The sequence below is a fragment of the Eurosta solidaginis genome, chromosome 2, assembly GCF_040869045.1.
Source record: "Eurosta solidaginis isolate ZX-2024a chromosome 2, ASM4086904v1, whole genome shotgun sequence".
Lineage (NCBI taxonomy): Eukaryota > Metazoa > Arthropoda > Insecta > Diptera > Tephritidae > Eurosta > Eurosta solidaginis.
In genome coordinates this window covers 238,130,351-238,147,798 of record NC_090320.1, presented here as the reverse complement: position 1 = coordinate 238,147,798, position 17,448 = coordinate 238,130,351, and the positions used below count along the sequence as shown (strand labels likewise).

The window sequence follows — 17,448 nt, the reverse complement described above, 5'->3', positions numbered from 1 at the left end:
AGGATTTCAAGGACCCATATACTAGGAAAATCCTGTACAATGCCTTAGTACGTTCAATGTTAGAGTATGCTTCAGTCATCTGGAATCCCATATACTCTTCACACTCTTTAAGATAGAAGGAATTCAGCACAAGTTCATACGATTTGCTCTTCAACCGCTACACTTTGTTAAAACCTTGCCATCCTACAGTGACATATGCATGCTTATCAATGTCTTGTCACTTGAAGTTAGGCGTTTTGTTCACAACGTAATGTTTATTTTTACATAATATCTGGTGCCATTGACTGTTCAGAACTACTTGTGCAGTTGACTTTCAATGTCCCTAACAGAGCTCTCCGGTTTCACAGTACATTACGCGTTGAAGTGCTGCGCTCGAATTACCTCAGTTTCGCACCTCTAATAAGTGGTCTTGTAGAATTTAATAGACTCTACAGGATCCTTAATCTTTACTTCGCCATGCCAAGGTCTCTGTTTAAGGCACGCGTTGAGTTAACCTGTAATCTAGTCAGTAAGGTTGTTACCATTTACTTATAAGATATATGAAATATACTATGTAACTTCAGCACTGAAGATCTAACGGTGGTCCCAATAGAGGAGAAAAAGGAGAAGTCCCTTACCCTAGTATCCTGGTACATAAGGATAACGTTGGGGGCCTCACCAGAGGAATTCAAAAGGCCGTACTAGACGCGGATGCTAATGAACATCACAGCGTATGGGGGCGATATAAATAGGCGAGTCGCTTTACTGTTACATACTACAGAGCAGTCTACACGTGGCTAACAGGGGTAGCATTCGTGCATAAGCTGGGCCAATGTCTTGACATCACATTTAGCTCTGAGCATGATATATCATACTGCGTGTGGAGGGTCCTTGATCACCATAAGCATCCCCCAAAAGAGGATAGAGAAGAAAAAACCGTTCAAGCAGCAGACTGCTACAAGTTCCAGAAGTATGTAGCAGGAAGACTGGTGAAACCTAAAGCATCTACCACCGTAGAGAAGTTGAAGGAAAACAGTAACCTCTTAACACAGGCGCTGACAACTGCATACAACAGCGCTTATCCGCCGAGAAGATTCAAGGGAAAGAAAAAGCCACCATGCAAGTGTAAGGAGTTGAGTCTTCTGGTAAATGAGATTTTTAAGCTGGAAAAAGTTGCGGAAATCGAGGAGTGCTGAAATGAATATAGAGATATGTTGTGGGCCTATAAATGTGAAACCCGCAGGTCAAAGAATGTTTCGTGGAGAATTTCTGTGCGGACATAGAATGTTCCAACGAAACGTCAAGCCTGAGAATAGGGAAATACAGTCCATCGACTGATAAAATATTATGTCAGGAGTGACTATTTATAATTGTGAAGAGTCCCTTGATGCGTTATCTAACACACATTTCCCATTGGAAAGTGATGTGAAAGAATTGTGTAACAACGTTCACACTCCAATTACAAAGTGACGGAGATTGTTGACAAATACCAAAATTGAATGGGCGATAAAAATTGTTGCCAAGTTCAAATCACTAGGACCAGATGAGATGCAAATGGCAGGTGAAACGATTGTAGAATGGCTTAGAATAACATAAGAAATAGGACAAAATAATGCCGTTCCATTGGTCAAAAAATTTAAAGGATCTGTAGTTAAAAAGCCATACATATCAAAGTTAGGGGCACGGCTCGTAATCCATAGCATAATTGTGCTACTATCGCGTATGCGAAAGGGCAATCACTTTAAACCGTGGTTTACGGTATTATCTTCCACGAAATCACCGTCTGAATTATCTACCTTTACTCCAAGTGCAAGCATATTCTGCGACAGTCAATTATACCGGCTGCAAAGGAGGCATCAACTTGTTTTTTATTAAACGGTTTTAATTAGCTTGACTTGACAGGCCGGCTGGGCGGCACGAATTTTGTAACTGAAATTTAAGTAACTTCCCGATAGGTGGCGCATGGATGGAAATATACAAAAAATCGTATTTGTGGTTCAATTTGGTGCATATTTGGAGCACATAATACATACAAGAGTAGAAAGCGACCTATGAAAAAAATCGCCGCTAGATGGCACAGGTATCGAGATATTCAAAAAAATCTTATTTGTTCTCCAATTTGGCTCATATTTGGAACACATAATACATACAAGAGTAGAAAGAGATATATGAAAAAAATTGCCGCCAGGTGGCGTAAGGATCGAGATATTCAAAAAAATCGTATTTGTGGCCCGATTTTGTCCATATTTGGAACATATAATACATACATGAATAGAAAGCGACCTATGATGTCCGATTTGGCTCATATTTGGAACAAATATTACATAAAGTCCGGTAGAAGTGTAATCAAAATATTTTGGAGTTCGAGAAGGGACAAGCATACATACGTATGTATAGAGGTCTTAGATTGTAACAAATTGTCAGGAAAGAGTCCTTGTACTAAAAGAACTAAACAGAATGAGAAATAATAGGCAATTAAATAAAGACTAAAACTTGAAAATAAAATAATTTAAAAAAAATGTTTAAGTTAAACGGTTTTATTGAAAACAATACTTACATTAAATAATAAAAATACGAAAAGCTAGAAAATAATTAGGTAGGTCCTAGGTACTAGTCATCACACTCCTCATCAATCTAGGGCGTTGATCAGACAATTAAAAAAAAAGCGTTGGACGCGTCAAATTTCTATTGATAGTCATAAATAAGACCAACTGAACCTTAATCAGGTTATGCTACGCCTCACATTTTTAGAAATTTCACGGCCCCAATGCTTTCATTTTATTGTCTGATCAACGCCCTAGATTGATGAGGAGTGTGATGACTAGTACCTAGGACCTACCTAATTATTTTCTAGCTTTTCGTATTTTTATTATTTAATGTAAGTATTGTTTTCAATAAAACCGTTTAACTTAAACATTTTTTTTTAATTATTTTTTGTTTGTTCAAAACAATATAGCCAGTAGATAAGCTTTATTTCTAGGACAGAAAACAGTATTACAATGAAATAGTTAAATGGATGTGCCAGCCAAAGCCGGATGATAATAGAATCGGTAAATTTTGAGGGCATCACTCAATTACAACAGTGTGAAAACAGATAGGACAATGACTCGAAGGGTTAGTTCAGTAGGAAGACTATGTATAAGGCTTTCATCATACCTAGGGCACAGACCATACATCTTTACTGGGTTCATGATCATAAAGAGATGGTAGGTAATAAAAAGGCCAATGAGTTAGAAAAAGATGGTGCAACACTCTATGAATCGACGGTAAACGTCCCAATTCGTTTCGCAGAAATCTAAAGATGTCAGGAGCTACATATGCTCCATCAATCAGAAAAAGCGTGGGCTTTATACTTTGTACTCACAAAGTTACTCATATCTGTAAGTTAAGCCTTATCAGTAACAGGAGATATAGGAAGCGGGAGCTGCAGTAAGAAGAGAATGAGCACGTTCTGTGTTCGTGTCCTGCACTCTCGAGGTCAAGACTCCAGCTACTAGGGCGTCAGAGTTGCCACATCTCGAGGCAGCAATTAAGATAGGTCCTAGAAAACTTTCAGTATTTGCCAAAAGTAAGGACTTATTCTATAACATTAGTCCTTGAGATAATTTCGCTTGGTCGTCAAAAAAAACTCTTTTAACACTATGGACATATTGAGTCTATGTGAGGTCTTATTGAACGGCCAGCTCAACCTAACATAACCTGGGGCAAAGACGGCCGAAACTAGCAATTGTCTCATCCAACCATTTAACCTGCTCCTACCTAAGTAAGTTTATATTCGATTTCACTAATTAGTCTAATCAACTTTCAGTACAAAAACAGAACTAAATAACATGAGTCATAGAGCGACACACTTTTTGGAGACAAACCCAAAGGAACTCTAAACTAAGTAAGTTTTCACATTAAATTATGTAATCAATGAAACTTCGTTGACTAAAAAGTTAAAAAATTTTCTTTTTTGCATTGTTTAACTTTTCAAAGAACTACCGCCATAACTTGAAATAGAAGATAAAAATCTGTAATAGATTCCAGCTTCATTACATCCAATGACCGTTTTGAAACTTTGCGGCAAAACATGAAAAAGCCATTGAATAGCGAGCGGCATAAACAGAAGAAAATTAATTTATGATAATAAGCGTAGATAAGACCTGCTATAATAAGCAGAAAAGGAAGGTGAGGCAGGCCAACAACTACAAAAGACGCAAAAAGGCATAACAAGCTAACATCAGTGAATACTTTGTTATGGCAATCATTGAAATATGTGAAAATCGGCTTTGTGCGCCTCTAAGTATGCTACATACGAAAAACAGAGTGCAATACAAGGTGGACCACTTAATTAAAATCACACACACACGCACACACATGAGCAACTTCATAGCTTACAATCTTTTACGAAATCATTTTCAATCTATGAGCGAGTCAAATGTGCCGCAAATCTAATCAAAACAAATAAGAAACGCTAAATTCGCTTGGAAGGGCATATTTTTGTACCCGGTATGGAGTGTATGTATTCTCTAAAAAGAGATAACGTCAATTTGTAACAAAGATTTTGAAAAACAAATTGTATCCAAACCAGAAACCGCATTTTCGGCATGCAATACTAATTATCCACAGGCTTTCATAGTCAAAAATACCTTAAAATATTGGGTGCGCCTAAAAGCGTGCAATATTTATTTATATGTCCACCAAAGGACTACTTTGCTATTAGAATTAGCTTATTTTTGTTGGGTGGAGGGTTCGTTCAGCTAGACAAGAATATTTTCCGCTAGAAGTGACTTGACTAGAATACTTTCCAACTCTGCGCGTGCCGTATTAAATAAATCACTATCATTGGAAAAGTTATCGGAGGATACCATGAGGTAGCTCGAAAGGTTATGAAGCGGACGATACTTGCAGGTTCGATCGAGAGCAAAATCGCGTCGAAGGGTCCCTTATTCCTCAATTTGTGGTATCCGACTTTCTAATGCTAACTAGCTACATTGTATTTATAGAAAGTAGCAGCAGTTAAAGGATGGAGAGAACTGTAACACACTCAAGCAGGTTTTGTGAGATACCCTTAACAATATACGAGCTTTTTGGCCAGGCCTCTGATATAGAAGCTGACATTGACGAAGCAAGGCGGCTCTAAATAGTATATTTGTCAGTGAAGAGGTGATAGATGGTTTAAAAGGGTGGACGAAATAATCATCATTTTCCGTAGTACTGGCCGACTTTGAAGTTTTTCAGACTCATCAAAGGCTCGTATGCCCATAGTATTTTCAACTCCATAATAATATAGGAGAAATTACAAGGGCACGGAAGGATCATATTTCTTCGCAACGAGCCGAGTTCATGAAGTCTCGGCGCTATCAGCAACGTAAAGGTTTCTTGAGTTCAAGGTATGGGGAACTACAACAATCTTGAATAACGTTGTGTTCCAGACTAACCCAGCTCCTATATTTGACTTGCAAAGCGAGGATAAATCCGCTTGGATTGGGCGAAACGTTGTGGCAAGTTTTGAGCGATGCAGATAAAATTAGCAAAGGGTCAACTAAATCATGGATGAGTCTGCCCCAGCGAACAAGAGCTTAGCTAATCCCGCCGAAAATTCAAAAGAAGCTGAAAATCTCATATATAGATATGGCCCGAATTGGGCCTGCCTCCCTCGAAAAGCCTCAGGATCTACTGGTTCTAAGCTTAGAAAGCAAACCTAATCCATAGTAACAAAATGCTCGTACATTTAACTTGGCCTCCACCGGAGATAGAGTTTGATTCATTGTCGAGAGGACTACAAAGTAACGAGATGGGGCCTCTCTTCCTAGCACTGCCTCTGGTTAGGCAAATTCACCCCTACACAGAGGCTACAAGCAACCTCAGCAGCAAAACCCACCTACATAGCCCTCACCGAAGACAGAGTTCGATTCACTATTGTTGAGCCAAGGGATAGAAACAGCCTTGTGTCAACCCATCGGCGGCGCTCGGGTTGCGGAATGTGGACTAGAGAAAAGGGTACAATGGTACGAGGTGGAGCCGCTCTTCCTACCACTTGTCCGGGTAGGGCAAGCTCACCAGTTTACAAAGGCAATCCCTCGCCTAAGCAGCAAAATCCACCTACACTTAACCGAAGATAGAATTCATCGGTGTTCGGCTTGAGGAATGTGGATCAACTACGAGGTGACGAGATGGAGTCCCTCTTCCTACCACTTCCTTCAGTCAGTTCACTAAAAGTTGGTGCTATAACCTCAGGTCCTGCCTTGGATAGGAAGTGTCACAAATATTTACATAAGTTGCAGATAGTCCCATAAAAACCACCTCGACTTAAACTCCTCGGCGCGATAAAAAACTCCATACATTGGGGTGTGCCGGGCTTCCATATCAAGATGTTGTTTTTCAGAATGAAACGCGGTAACCATGGCGACTCCGTTCGATAATAGAAGACCCGTCTGCGAAATTTAGCATATACTCGACAATTAAGCTGAACAGTTGACGCAAATCGCAACGAGAATGAGATAAATATAAAATAAAAAAAATAAAAAAGATTAAGGTTCGAGGTCAGAAAGAAAAACCTCCGTCGAGCAGTCGTCGTCCTGCAGAATAGGAAGATTACTTTTTTTGGACTGTCAGAGGAGAAAGTATTTTTTGAGATCGGATGTAGAGTAGTAGATACGTTGGAACGGATGGACTAATATAATAATCTATAAATGGACAAGTTATGATGGAGTGATGGATGCTGAATAGTATCACGGGGTCAAAGAGGTTAAGAATACATTTAGCATGGAACGGATCGATCGACTTATTATTTGACAAGCCATATCGCATCAGTTAACACTACTGGGTATAATTAACTAAACACCTACCTGGCATAATAAGCAGCCGCCACCATCGCCTGTGCGGTCTCCAAACGCACCTCAATTTTACCATGTCGATAAGGCAATTTAGCAGTGCCATCCTCTTCGAGTACAAGTACATCTTGAAATTCGCCAGTATCCTCTTCAAAAACGATTGGTAGAGCAGTGGGACGCGTCGGGTGCGAGGATGCTATAATGCTATTGCTGGTGTGAGCGCCAATGTGGTCGGCTGTATTATTACTATTATTGCTATTAATATTAGTTGCCTGTACATTTTTGATGTTGCTGTGATGTGCCCTTAATGAGGTAGCATGTGAATGCAGCAAACCGGCTTGATGCAACAAGAACTCTACTGAGCTATCAGAAACATCAATGGCGGTAGTAGAGAGTGACGCAGTGTTGGTGGGTGTTGCGTGCACTGTAGCTTTTGAGTTGCTCGTTATAGCGGCTGATTGGGGTAGCATAATTTCAGTAGACTTTGCTGCAGCAGCGCGCTTTTGTTGAACGCTGATGGTGTGTTTCTGTTGTTGGTGCTGTTGCTGTGCGCCATTGTGCTCTGCATGTGCACCTAAAGGATGTTCGCGCTGTTGGTTGTTCTGAGCGGAATGTGGATGTGTAGCTAATTTCGTAATTTGTTGTTGCGAACTTTGTGGTTGTTGATGCTGTACTTGTTGTTGCATTTGCTGTTTTTGTTGTTGTTGCTCACGTAATTTCTGATATAGGTAAGGACGCTGTTCCCCATCAGCTTTGGTGCGCTGTGCGCTGTTATATTGCTGATGTTGTTGTAATTTGTGTCGTTGTTGTTGCTGCTGCTGTGTTTGCTGCTGCATTTGTTGACTAGCCTGCTGCACTCCAGCGTATGGCGGCTCAACATAAGCCGGCGGCTGCATAGGCAACATTTTACTATTGAGCTTTCCCCCCAGCCCAAGCCCGCTACCTTCTACTCTCATGTGTCCACTATTCATTGTTGCAGTTGTTGTTGCTGTGCCACGTTTATCATGCCCCAACTTTGCTACTCTTCCAGCAGTGCCACCTGCATTTCCATTATTACCCAACGTCGAACGCCTGCCACGTAACTGCCGCGATGGTGGAAGTGGCGGTGCCTCATTGTCCTTGCTTTGCAAGCCTCCAGCATCTATTCCCGGATATGTGCCAACATTTTTTGGCGGCGGCAGTGGTGGTCGCTCTTTGATTGTCTCATAGACGTGATTGAGTGGCGCAGGTGGTGGTGGTAGCTGGTTTGCATTAGCTGTATCCGATTGCAAGAGAAAATGTGGCCGACTATCGACCGGCTCAACATAGCCATCGGAAAATTGAAAATGTTCATGATACGATTTGTAGCTACCCAAATCGGCTGAAGTTCGTTTCTCGGTCAATGGTTGGTTTTGTGATATGGTGGGTGGCACTGGTGGTGGTGGCGGTAATTTTAAAAAGTGTAATGGTTTTTGTGCAACATGCTGCTTGTTGACGCTATGTATGGGCACAAATGTTGCTAACGACTTTGTAGCAACATCTTGTGTTGCGTGGTGTTTTTCGTTATGCGCGGTCGTCGAAAAGTGACGTGGCTGATTTTGTTGTTGTTGCTGAGTTGCAGCGCTTGCAACATTGGGCTCCACTTCATGTCCCATTTGATGTGCTGCCAAGAAGCCTTGTTGCTGTTGATGATGACGCGCTAGCTTCTGATGTTTCAGTGCATGTTGTTGTTGCAGTAGCTTTTGCTGTTTTTGCTGTTCTTGTTGTTGTTGCATCATTTGCTGTTGCTGATGCTGCAGCTGCTGCTTTTGTACCTCCTGCTGTTTTTCGTGAGCTCCATCGCTCGGAAACATTGTATGGCTTAACAAGTGACGCTCGTAAATATCGTTCAATAGGTTTGTAGCGGTTTTTGATATTTGATTAAAATTGCTTTGTTGTTGCTGGCCCTGCTGTTGTTGTTGCATTGGTATACGACTTGTCTTAGTTGGCGACAAATCACTTTCTGCTCTTTGGTTTGTTGTCGTTTTACTTTGACCAGCCAGAAATGATTGCGGCATTGCTACCGCAATTGATTGTTTCGTTGCAGTGTGAGTGGCAATTGATTGTTGTTGCTGTTGCTGGCGTCGAATTTCCAGCTGCTGTTGTTCACTCCAATTTCGATTTGATTTGTTTGGCTTTTGTGTGATATTTGAGTTTTCGTTGCTTGTCGCTACTTGCTGTAGTTGTTGTTGTTGTTTTTGTTGTTGTAGCTGTTGTTGTAATCTGCGTTGTTGTTGATATTGATGGAAGCTTGGTCGTTGTTGTTGGAGTGCCGTCGTCCCATTCGCTGTAGCTAGCCCTTTGGACGCAGCATCACGTTTACCGGCCGCATTATGTCGTGGCCGATGAACTGAGGCCTACAAAATAAAAAGAATAATTTATTAGCTTACGGCATACTTTTTTAGGAGAGCTAAGAGAGACAAGCGAAGAAGCTTCCGCTGATATGTGGGAGTTGTACCGAACTTCAATGGTCACAATGACTTGTTTTAGGTATACCATGACTCCTTCACTTTGCCTACTACACCGAAGGTCCGCGTTCAAGGCTCAGTAAAAGTAACATAAAATCTTTAGAAAAAGTTGCTTCAATTAGAAAAAATATTTCTAGCGCGGTTGTCACTTGGCAATTTTTTGGCCAGCAATCAGATTGTATTTCCGTCATGAAAAGCTTCTCAGCAAATTTGTGGGAAAAATTAAAAGATTGCACGTGGCAAATTGGAAGAGACGCTCGGCCAAAATATCTTCGGAAATATATTGTGACGAATATCAGCATCACTATGCTGTTAGTAAATAATCACAACAACAAATACAGTAAGCAGCCAACCTTATGTACATGCACACACATAACTTGCAGCTCGAAGTGAAGAGGCAACAGAGAGTATAAAAGCAGTGCAAGCTGAGGAATGACCAATCAGTTTTAGTTAAACATGCTATTTGTTGTGAAGTACGTGATATTTGAGTATAATTGTACTACTCCCAAAGTAAACTAAATAAAGACCATATTGCATTACTGAATATTGAAGTTATTTATTCAACAGTTCAGCGATACACACGTTAGCAGAAGGTGTATAAATTTCAGGAATTACCCAGAGTTCGTTACAAAATTATTCTTATATTAATTTTATTTGTATTGACTCGCAAACTGCCTTTCTGACAAGGAATTAAAGTAAATACATTAATTTGAACAAAGCAGACCGATGCAGTATGGTGGAATACTCCCAATATGCTTTTGCTTCTCTGCCCGTATGCATTCCAAAGGGAAAATTCTGCCACGTTACAATTGGCAACACGCTAAAGCACTTAAAGCGACCCCAAACAATACAAGACCAGCCAATGTACCGCATTCTCTGATCAAGTTACTTTGAAGACTTTCGATGGTGGCACTTCAAGAAAAAAAATTGAATAGTGTAGTTATTTGCGTGGTCAACAATCTCCGGCTATCTTTCATAATAAGAAAAGGGCATGGTAGGATAGTAAAATCGACAGAGATAACACCAATTGTCTACCTTGCTGTTCTTTTTGTTCGAATTTAGAACACGTCCACTAACCAGGAAGATATTTTGCAGAAGTTGAGTAAGATATCTGATGACGAATCATCGCGCAGTAATGACTTTATACCCTTAACGTTTGTCACAATGGCGCAACTCAAATAGATACTGTAGCATGTAAAACTTTAACCCGTGCAGACTGCACCCTAACAAGTCTAATGTTTGGGCCGCATAACTATTGGAATGATACTAAACACTTATTTTCTTCCGATCAATTTAACGCCTTTATCTTTACAGTCTAAGCCAGAAGACACAGTTTGTTCTCTCAGCCTACCTTTGGATGAGTCCCTCCAATATTTCTTTTTTATTGCTGGAAACCTCTGTATTGGCGTGGCCATGCCTCATATTGAAGCTATCTTGTTGAGGGAAGTTCTAACGTGAAATGAAAATAAAATCTTATATTTGCTAGAAGACGAAGAAGAATACCTTACAGACGTTAACAGATCCCCTGAATACTACTTATCAAGTGCTTATATGATATGCTGTTTCAGAAGTGGGGCAGAATGAGGCAATGTGGTTTGTTAGTCAACCAGAAATCAAAGAGCTTCTAGAAAAATTGCTTCCAGAAATTGGTCTACTTTAGAGATGGCTCCAGGCTTCATGCAAGATTTCTAAAACTCGGGTCCGGATCTTAGTTATAAAAAAATCAAATATTAAAAAAAAAATAGTTCTCAACTTGTACTCAAGTGTGGTTCTCTAATTGTACTCAAATGTAAGTTTCCAATGATACAGAATTTTTACGAATAAATAATAGGGGCGAGATGGCCTAGCAGGTTCAATGTGGTAATTTTAAATCATTCTCGAGATTTTCGGGCTCCGGAACGTACTGCTTCTATATCCAACAACAACAACAGGCAGCTACCGTTTTCATTATAGCAATTGTGTCATGTATGAGATCACATGATGGGATTAGTACCCCGTAGTCGATGAACTACCTCAGCGCAGCACGGCGTTCGTTTTTTCTGAAGCGAGCGGGATTTTATCGAGTACCATATCTTTATTCAGCGCTGTAATAAAACTCATAGTAGTAACAGATCTGGATAGTCTTTAAAAGTCTATAGCATTTTTTAACAAAAGACGATCCCCAGCTAAGTTCAAAATGGGCATGAGGATGTATATTACACTCACCAGCTGAGGTGCATACTGAGATTTTGGTCAAAAAGCCCTCTTGTATATAGAACTATTAAACTCACAGCTGCTGCCATTCAGCGCGAGAAACGTTAATGAGAGCATTGTGCCATTGCTCAGCACAATTGCTAAATAAGCCCGAAACTTTTGTGTGTGCACTAGGATGGGCCAAAAGATATTTTTTTTCTTTCTGAGCCACCGTGAAAAAAAAAAACTGGTACTATGAAGAATGCCGAGTTGCAACTGAAAGAAAAGACGCTGCCAACAGGGTTTTCTTAAAGGCGAACGCAACAAGAAGAGTGTATGAACGCTATCGCGAGTTGAAAAAGGGAAACGATACGCCTTTAGGGAAAGAAAACAACAGAGGTCGAAAGGCGTGAGTGCGAGGAGCTCGAGTTGTTAGGCACTAGGAATAACGCAGGCAAGTTATGCTAAAAAATTCGACGACAAACAGTAAGTTTAAGCCTGGGACAAACTCCTATAAAATCGAAGACGGCGACCTAGTAACGGGAGTACTCAGATTATGGATGGAACACTTCTCTGCTCTCTCAAATGGGGAGAATGATGAACACGAGCTCGAAATCGATGATGATGGAATAAATGTTCCGCCACCCAACTATGATGAGCGGAGCTTTTAAAATACGGCGGCGAGGAGTTGCTAAGTAACATGCATTAATTTGTATGCAAAATAATGTCGACGATTGGAATCTAAGTGTTCTTTGCCCAGTCAAGGAGTTGGGATATCCTGCAAATTGCGCCAACTACCGCGGAATCAGCCTGTTAAGCGTTTCGTGCAAAATGACTTTGAGCAACGCCATTAGCTCAGTCAGAATTAGGAATCCGAGCAGTTCGAAACTTAACGAGGTTTCACACAGGGTGACCGTCTATCGTGCGACAAAGTGAGTTCAACAAAGTAAGCTATTGATTTACGGCAGCGTGAACATTTCTACTTCCAGCCATGAACTTTGTGATCAGCAGCAGCTGTTCACTAAACTGTCATTTGTGCATATCGCATTGCAACAACAACAACACCCCCTAACAATCTCCCCCTGCAAATTACAGCACCATATCCACCTACATAATTACACAAGCAACCATGCGTTAAAATGTATTAAAATTTATTATGCCAATCTCTTTAAATTCTATGTTTACATGCTTCATAGTTGTTCGAAATGCCACCGAAATCAAATGTGCCAAGTACGAACAATAGAGCTACAGAGTAGTTTTAACTTTACGACATCACGTATCATCAATTAAAATGCGAACACACGAAAATCGTTTCCGAGCAGACAAAATTAAGTCATTCAAATCATCAAACCATGATACACCGACCTATAAAATTGAGATGAACACAAGTTGTAAAAAGACAAGAAGAAGAAAAAAAGGTGATGATGCCGGATATTAAACAATGAAATTTAGATGTAACACGAGCTAAAAATCTGAAGAATACAATGCACTTCCCCGCACATGAGCGTCAACATAGAAGGAGGAGGAGTTGTTTATCGGGTTTGGTTGTTGTTGGGAGCCAGCGGGAGCCAAAGTTAATGAGTCGATCGATTTTTTTGCCGTTTGTTTGACCAACACATTTTTGAATTAGAAATTGAAAGCATGATCTGATTATTATTAATGTAAATCTACCGATATCGATTTGGTTGTTGTTGGGAACCAGCAGGAGCCAAAGTGATGTTGATGGGAGCCAAAAGAGCCATTGCGTGGGCATCCTTACTTTAAACTAGCACAAGCATCCGAAGACGATTGTTATTATTATTATGCAAGCCAAGAGATCTTTTGGGATTTCTTATCAATGACTGGCTCATATTTACACCAATAGTCTGAGGTAGAAAAAAAATAACCTTTTTTTTTTAGGATGTAATTTTGTATGTCCCTTCCGTCGATGTTAGACCTATCAACAACTTGTTGTTCCTATTAAACACTTTACGCACGTAGCAGCCCGAGTATGTGGTCTAGAGTTATTCGGGGCGAATGGTGCTATGACAGCATACCTTTTGCAAAAGGAGTTTATCTGATGCCCCTCCATTTTCGATTTCGAGTGATCTATAATGACGCTTTGCTTGACATCGGAGGAGGATTGAAACATTATTCATCCTGCGGAAATCGTGGTGACACTGTTATCTCAAATCTACGACTTGTCGTTACTACTCTGATAGAATTTATTCGCCTGCTGCTAAACACCAGCACTTTGGCGGGTAGGTGAGTAGGGACAACAGACCAGATCATAATGATATGAGTTCTATCAGCTCTGCTTTCAATTGCTAACAACCTGATATATGACCTCGGTAGAATATGCTGATTACTGAGCAATCCACTTCAAAAGAAATATATTGTTAGCCCTGCATGGTAAGCATAAAATGTAACTCTGACATGACTCCCCAGCGGATTAGGAGGCTTAGAATATACCCGCTGTAGGTATGCGTGTTGTAAGAGGCAACTAAAATACCAAATTGAATCAACGGGTTGTGTAGGGCCACCCTCTCAAGAGATTGCCAGCGCAATATGTAGCTTCTCCAAACCCAATTTTCAACCTCACCTAACCGTGGCGAATCCCGTTTCATTAACAGCCGAGAATCTGGCCGAACTCCGATAGATCCAGGTGGTGGGAGGGCGTGATGGCCTAGAAGGTTTCATGTGGTCATACCAAACCGTTCCAAGAGATGGCCCGGCTAGTACATTTATGGTGCTTATTACCGGATCGTACCAGATCTGCATCCGGCAAAGGACCATCAACATCGACAACACTCGCCAAGGCCTTCGGAGAGTGACCTTATTGCTACAACAACAACAACAACAACTCTTACATGACAATCCTGCGGGCTTATTGGCAAACCAGGTAAAACGAAATCACTTCCTTTCACGAGAATACACAATATCGCTTAGTTGGTACCACTCATATGAGGGGCAGAGATTCCAAAGTTTGGATATTCTGCCACAGCTACCAAAAGCCGTGGTTGACATGAGGGCCAATCCGCTGCGGAGTCTGATAGAGCCCATTAGCCTCTGCTAGCACTATCAAAAACCGTTCAACAGAAAAACTTCAGTGTGAGTCAACCGAACTCTTTGTACTACACCAATCCATCCTCTAGCTTTATTCCTCACCTATCTCAAGCGAATAGTGATCGATGAGAGCACCGATGGATTAGTGAACTGATTTACCGATGAGTCAGCTAAGTAGCATGTGAATGTTTTGGAGTTGCGGGGCACCTGATTTTTTTTGGACTAAAATCATCTGAGTTTCGATAACCCTTGTAACTGCGGGACGGAACTTCTGATTCAAAAACACTTACGTACTTAAAATTTTGGTTGGCCAATCATTTTATATAGATAGAAATCGAGCTACTACTAATTGCCCAAAAATGAAAAAAGCTGCTATAGCTGAAATATCCTCAAAATATCTGCAGGTATAGAAAAATCTTATTGACTGATAAAATCTGCAATTGGTCTTATGTTCCGAGCGTCGTTGACGCCTTTTAAAAAATATTCCATTATATTTCTTCGCTTGGTATCGAATATCTATGAGTTCGCGAACAACTCCTAATGTGAACCAAAAGCTGATCTGCTGGGGAATATCATTGAATGCAGGAAGAGGAGTCGATTCGGTACTTCTTTTGTGACGTGTGGGGCTGAAGTCTGTAGAATATCATGGAAGTTGATAATTCCCTTCCTCTTAAGTTGTTTTTTTTTTTTTTTGTAGCTAGGCTTCGACACAGCCAATAGACGCTATCACTCAAAAATTGTTATCAGCATTCTCTAACGGGAGTCAGCCCTTCTGAGTTGACGATGTTGACCACCCGGGTCTCACAGAAAACATTGGCAATGGACATATCTGTCTTCGTGGATTGATATGAGAAATTCCACGTACAACAAATGAACTTAATCCAACTTTAGGTTAGGTTAGGTTGAACTGGCCGGTCCATGAGGACCTCACATAGACTGACTGAGTGCGTAGTGTTACCAGAAGTTTGTTTTAACGACCAAACTGAAAAACCCTATCAAAAACCAGGACCTATGTTATAAAATAACTCCGTCCTCTTGGCAAATACAAGAAGCTTCCTAGGACTTAAGCCACTTGCTGCTTCTAGATCTGACAGCTGTATCACTCCTAATAGCTGTTGCTATTAGTGTCCCGTCAGAATATCCGTCATGAGTCTACAGTCCTCTCTTTTCAATGATAGAAGCAACTTTGTTAGTCTAAGGTTGTAAGACCTACACATAATCTTCGACACTTTACAGCCCCGCGCTTGAACCCACGTCTTTCCCGCTTGGTCGATCATGTGCACATCTCGCCTTCGCTTAATCTCGCCCAGTCTAATTGGGACGTCTACGGAGCAAGCTTCAAGGGATGCGCCCTTTTCAGCTAGTTCGTTCGCTTTTTCATTCCCGTCTATTCCAATATGCCCTGGCACCGAATATAGGTGTAAGATTCTCCCTGTCCCGATTCTCTCCAGATACTGCTTACACTCTAACACGCATTTAGATGCTGTGCTATGCGAGATTATTGCCTTAATTGCTGCTTGACTGTCACTATAAAAGTTAACATGGTTGCAGCTTAAGCTATTCTCTTCCAGGGTTTCTATTGCTTTGGTTAAGGCTAATATTTCCACTTGGAAAATGCTACAGTAATCCGGCAGCCTGCAGGATCTGCTTATTTCCGGATTAGCACAGTATACCGCAGACCCTACCCCTTCCACTACGTCGGAACCATTAATCCAACTTTAAGTTGCCGACAATACCTTTTGTGGCATCTTTACAGTAGATAGCGAAGTGGAATTCTCCAGTCATATGCAATGTATCCCCATATGACACCTGCTGTACCTTCAATTATAATGTGGCACTTTGGCCTATTACAGCAACTTCTCTATCGTCTAACCCTGTTGAAACTGCTTGTTTCATTGGTCTCCCGTTAGAGAACTTTGATCAGAAGATGTGATTAGCCGCAGCTATTGAATGTGGCGAAGCACTGTTAACACAACAAATTGAAGCTGGTGTAGTTCTTTGCATCCGTAAATGGGTTGACCCCGATGACTTTGATTAAAATTATCGAATGGCAGGCCATTTTCATAGGTCCTAGATATGTGTCCTTCCAGCCTCATTCAAGCGGAAATATATGTCCTTATGTACTTGTCTTTTCTTTCCCGCAACCTAAATTTAGGACTTTTCGAAAGGCCAGTTCTTAGAGCAGCAGTGACTACTGAATTTCTCCAATTACTTGCATACTCCTCTTACATCTACGGCACTGGCTATATACCTACGCTACTGCAGGTTCTACAGACTCACAACTTTTTTAAAAATAGACTCTTATACTAGTGGGGAAAGTTCTCCATTAAATGAATGAGAATGAGTATGAGTGGGAGCAGAATTTTGTTTGGCCGAATTTAAAATTTTTTATTTAACAAGTGTAGCATGTGACTGGTTGCATGTCACATGCCACATTGACATCGTAAAATTTACTATCAACAAGTAAGGAAGGTTAAGTTCGGGTGTAACCGAACATTATATACTCAGTTGAGAGCTATCGTGACAACATAAGGGAAAATAACAATGTAGGAAAATGAACCGAGGTAACCCTGTAATGTGTTTGTATGACATGTGTATCAAATGAAAGGTATTACACTGTATTTTATGAGGGAGTGGGCCATAGTTCTATAGGTGGACGCCATTTAGGGATATAGACATAAAGGTGGAACAGGGGTGACTCTAGAATGTGTTTGTACGATATGGGTATCAAATTAAAGGTATTAATGAGGGTTTTAAAAGGGAGTGGTGGTTGTTGTATAGGTGGTCGCATTTTCGAGATATCGTCATAAAGGTGGACCAGGGGTGACCCTAGAATTTGTTTGTACAATATGGGTATAAAAAGAAAGGTGTTAATGAGTATTTTAAAAGGGAGTTATCCTTAGTTCCATAGGTGGACGCCGTTTCGAGATATCGCCATAAAGGTGGAG

At 40.8% G+C, this 17,448-nt stretch overlaps 1 protein-coding gene across 3 annotated transcripts in view; it reads right to left on the bottom strand.

The window, feature by feature from the left end:
* The window catches only part of LOC137240717 (kinesin-like protein CG14535), a 575,047-nt gene that overhangs the window by 297,771 nt on the left and 259,828 nt on the right, over window positions 1-17,448 (bottom strand). For all 3 annotated transcript variants that reach the window (XM_067767333.1, XM_067767334.1, XM_067767335.1), the window contains one exon: window positions 6,813-9,172. In XM_067767333.1, coding sequence (XP_067623434.1) covers window positions 6,813-9,172 — 2,360 coding nt within the window. The remainder of the gene's footprint in view (window positions 1-6,812; window positions 9,173-17,448) is intronic.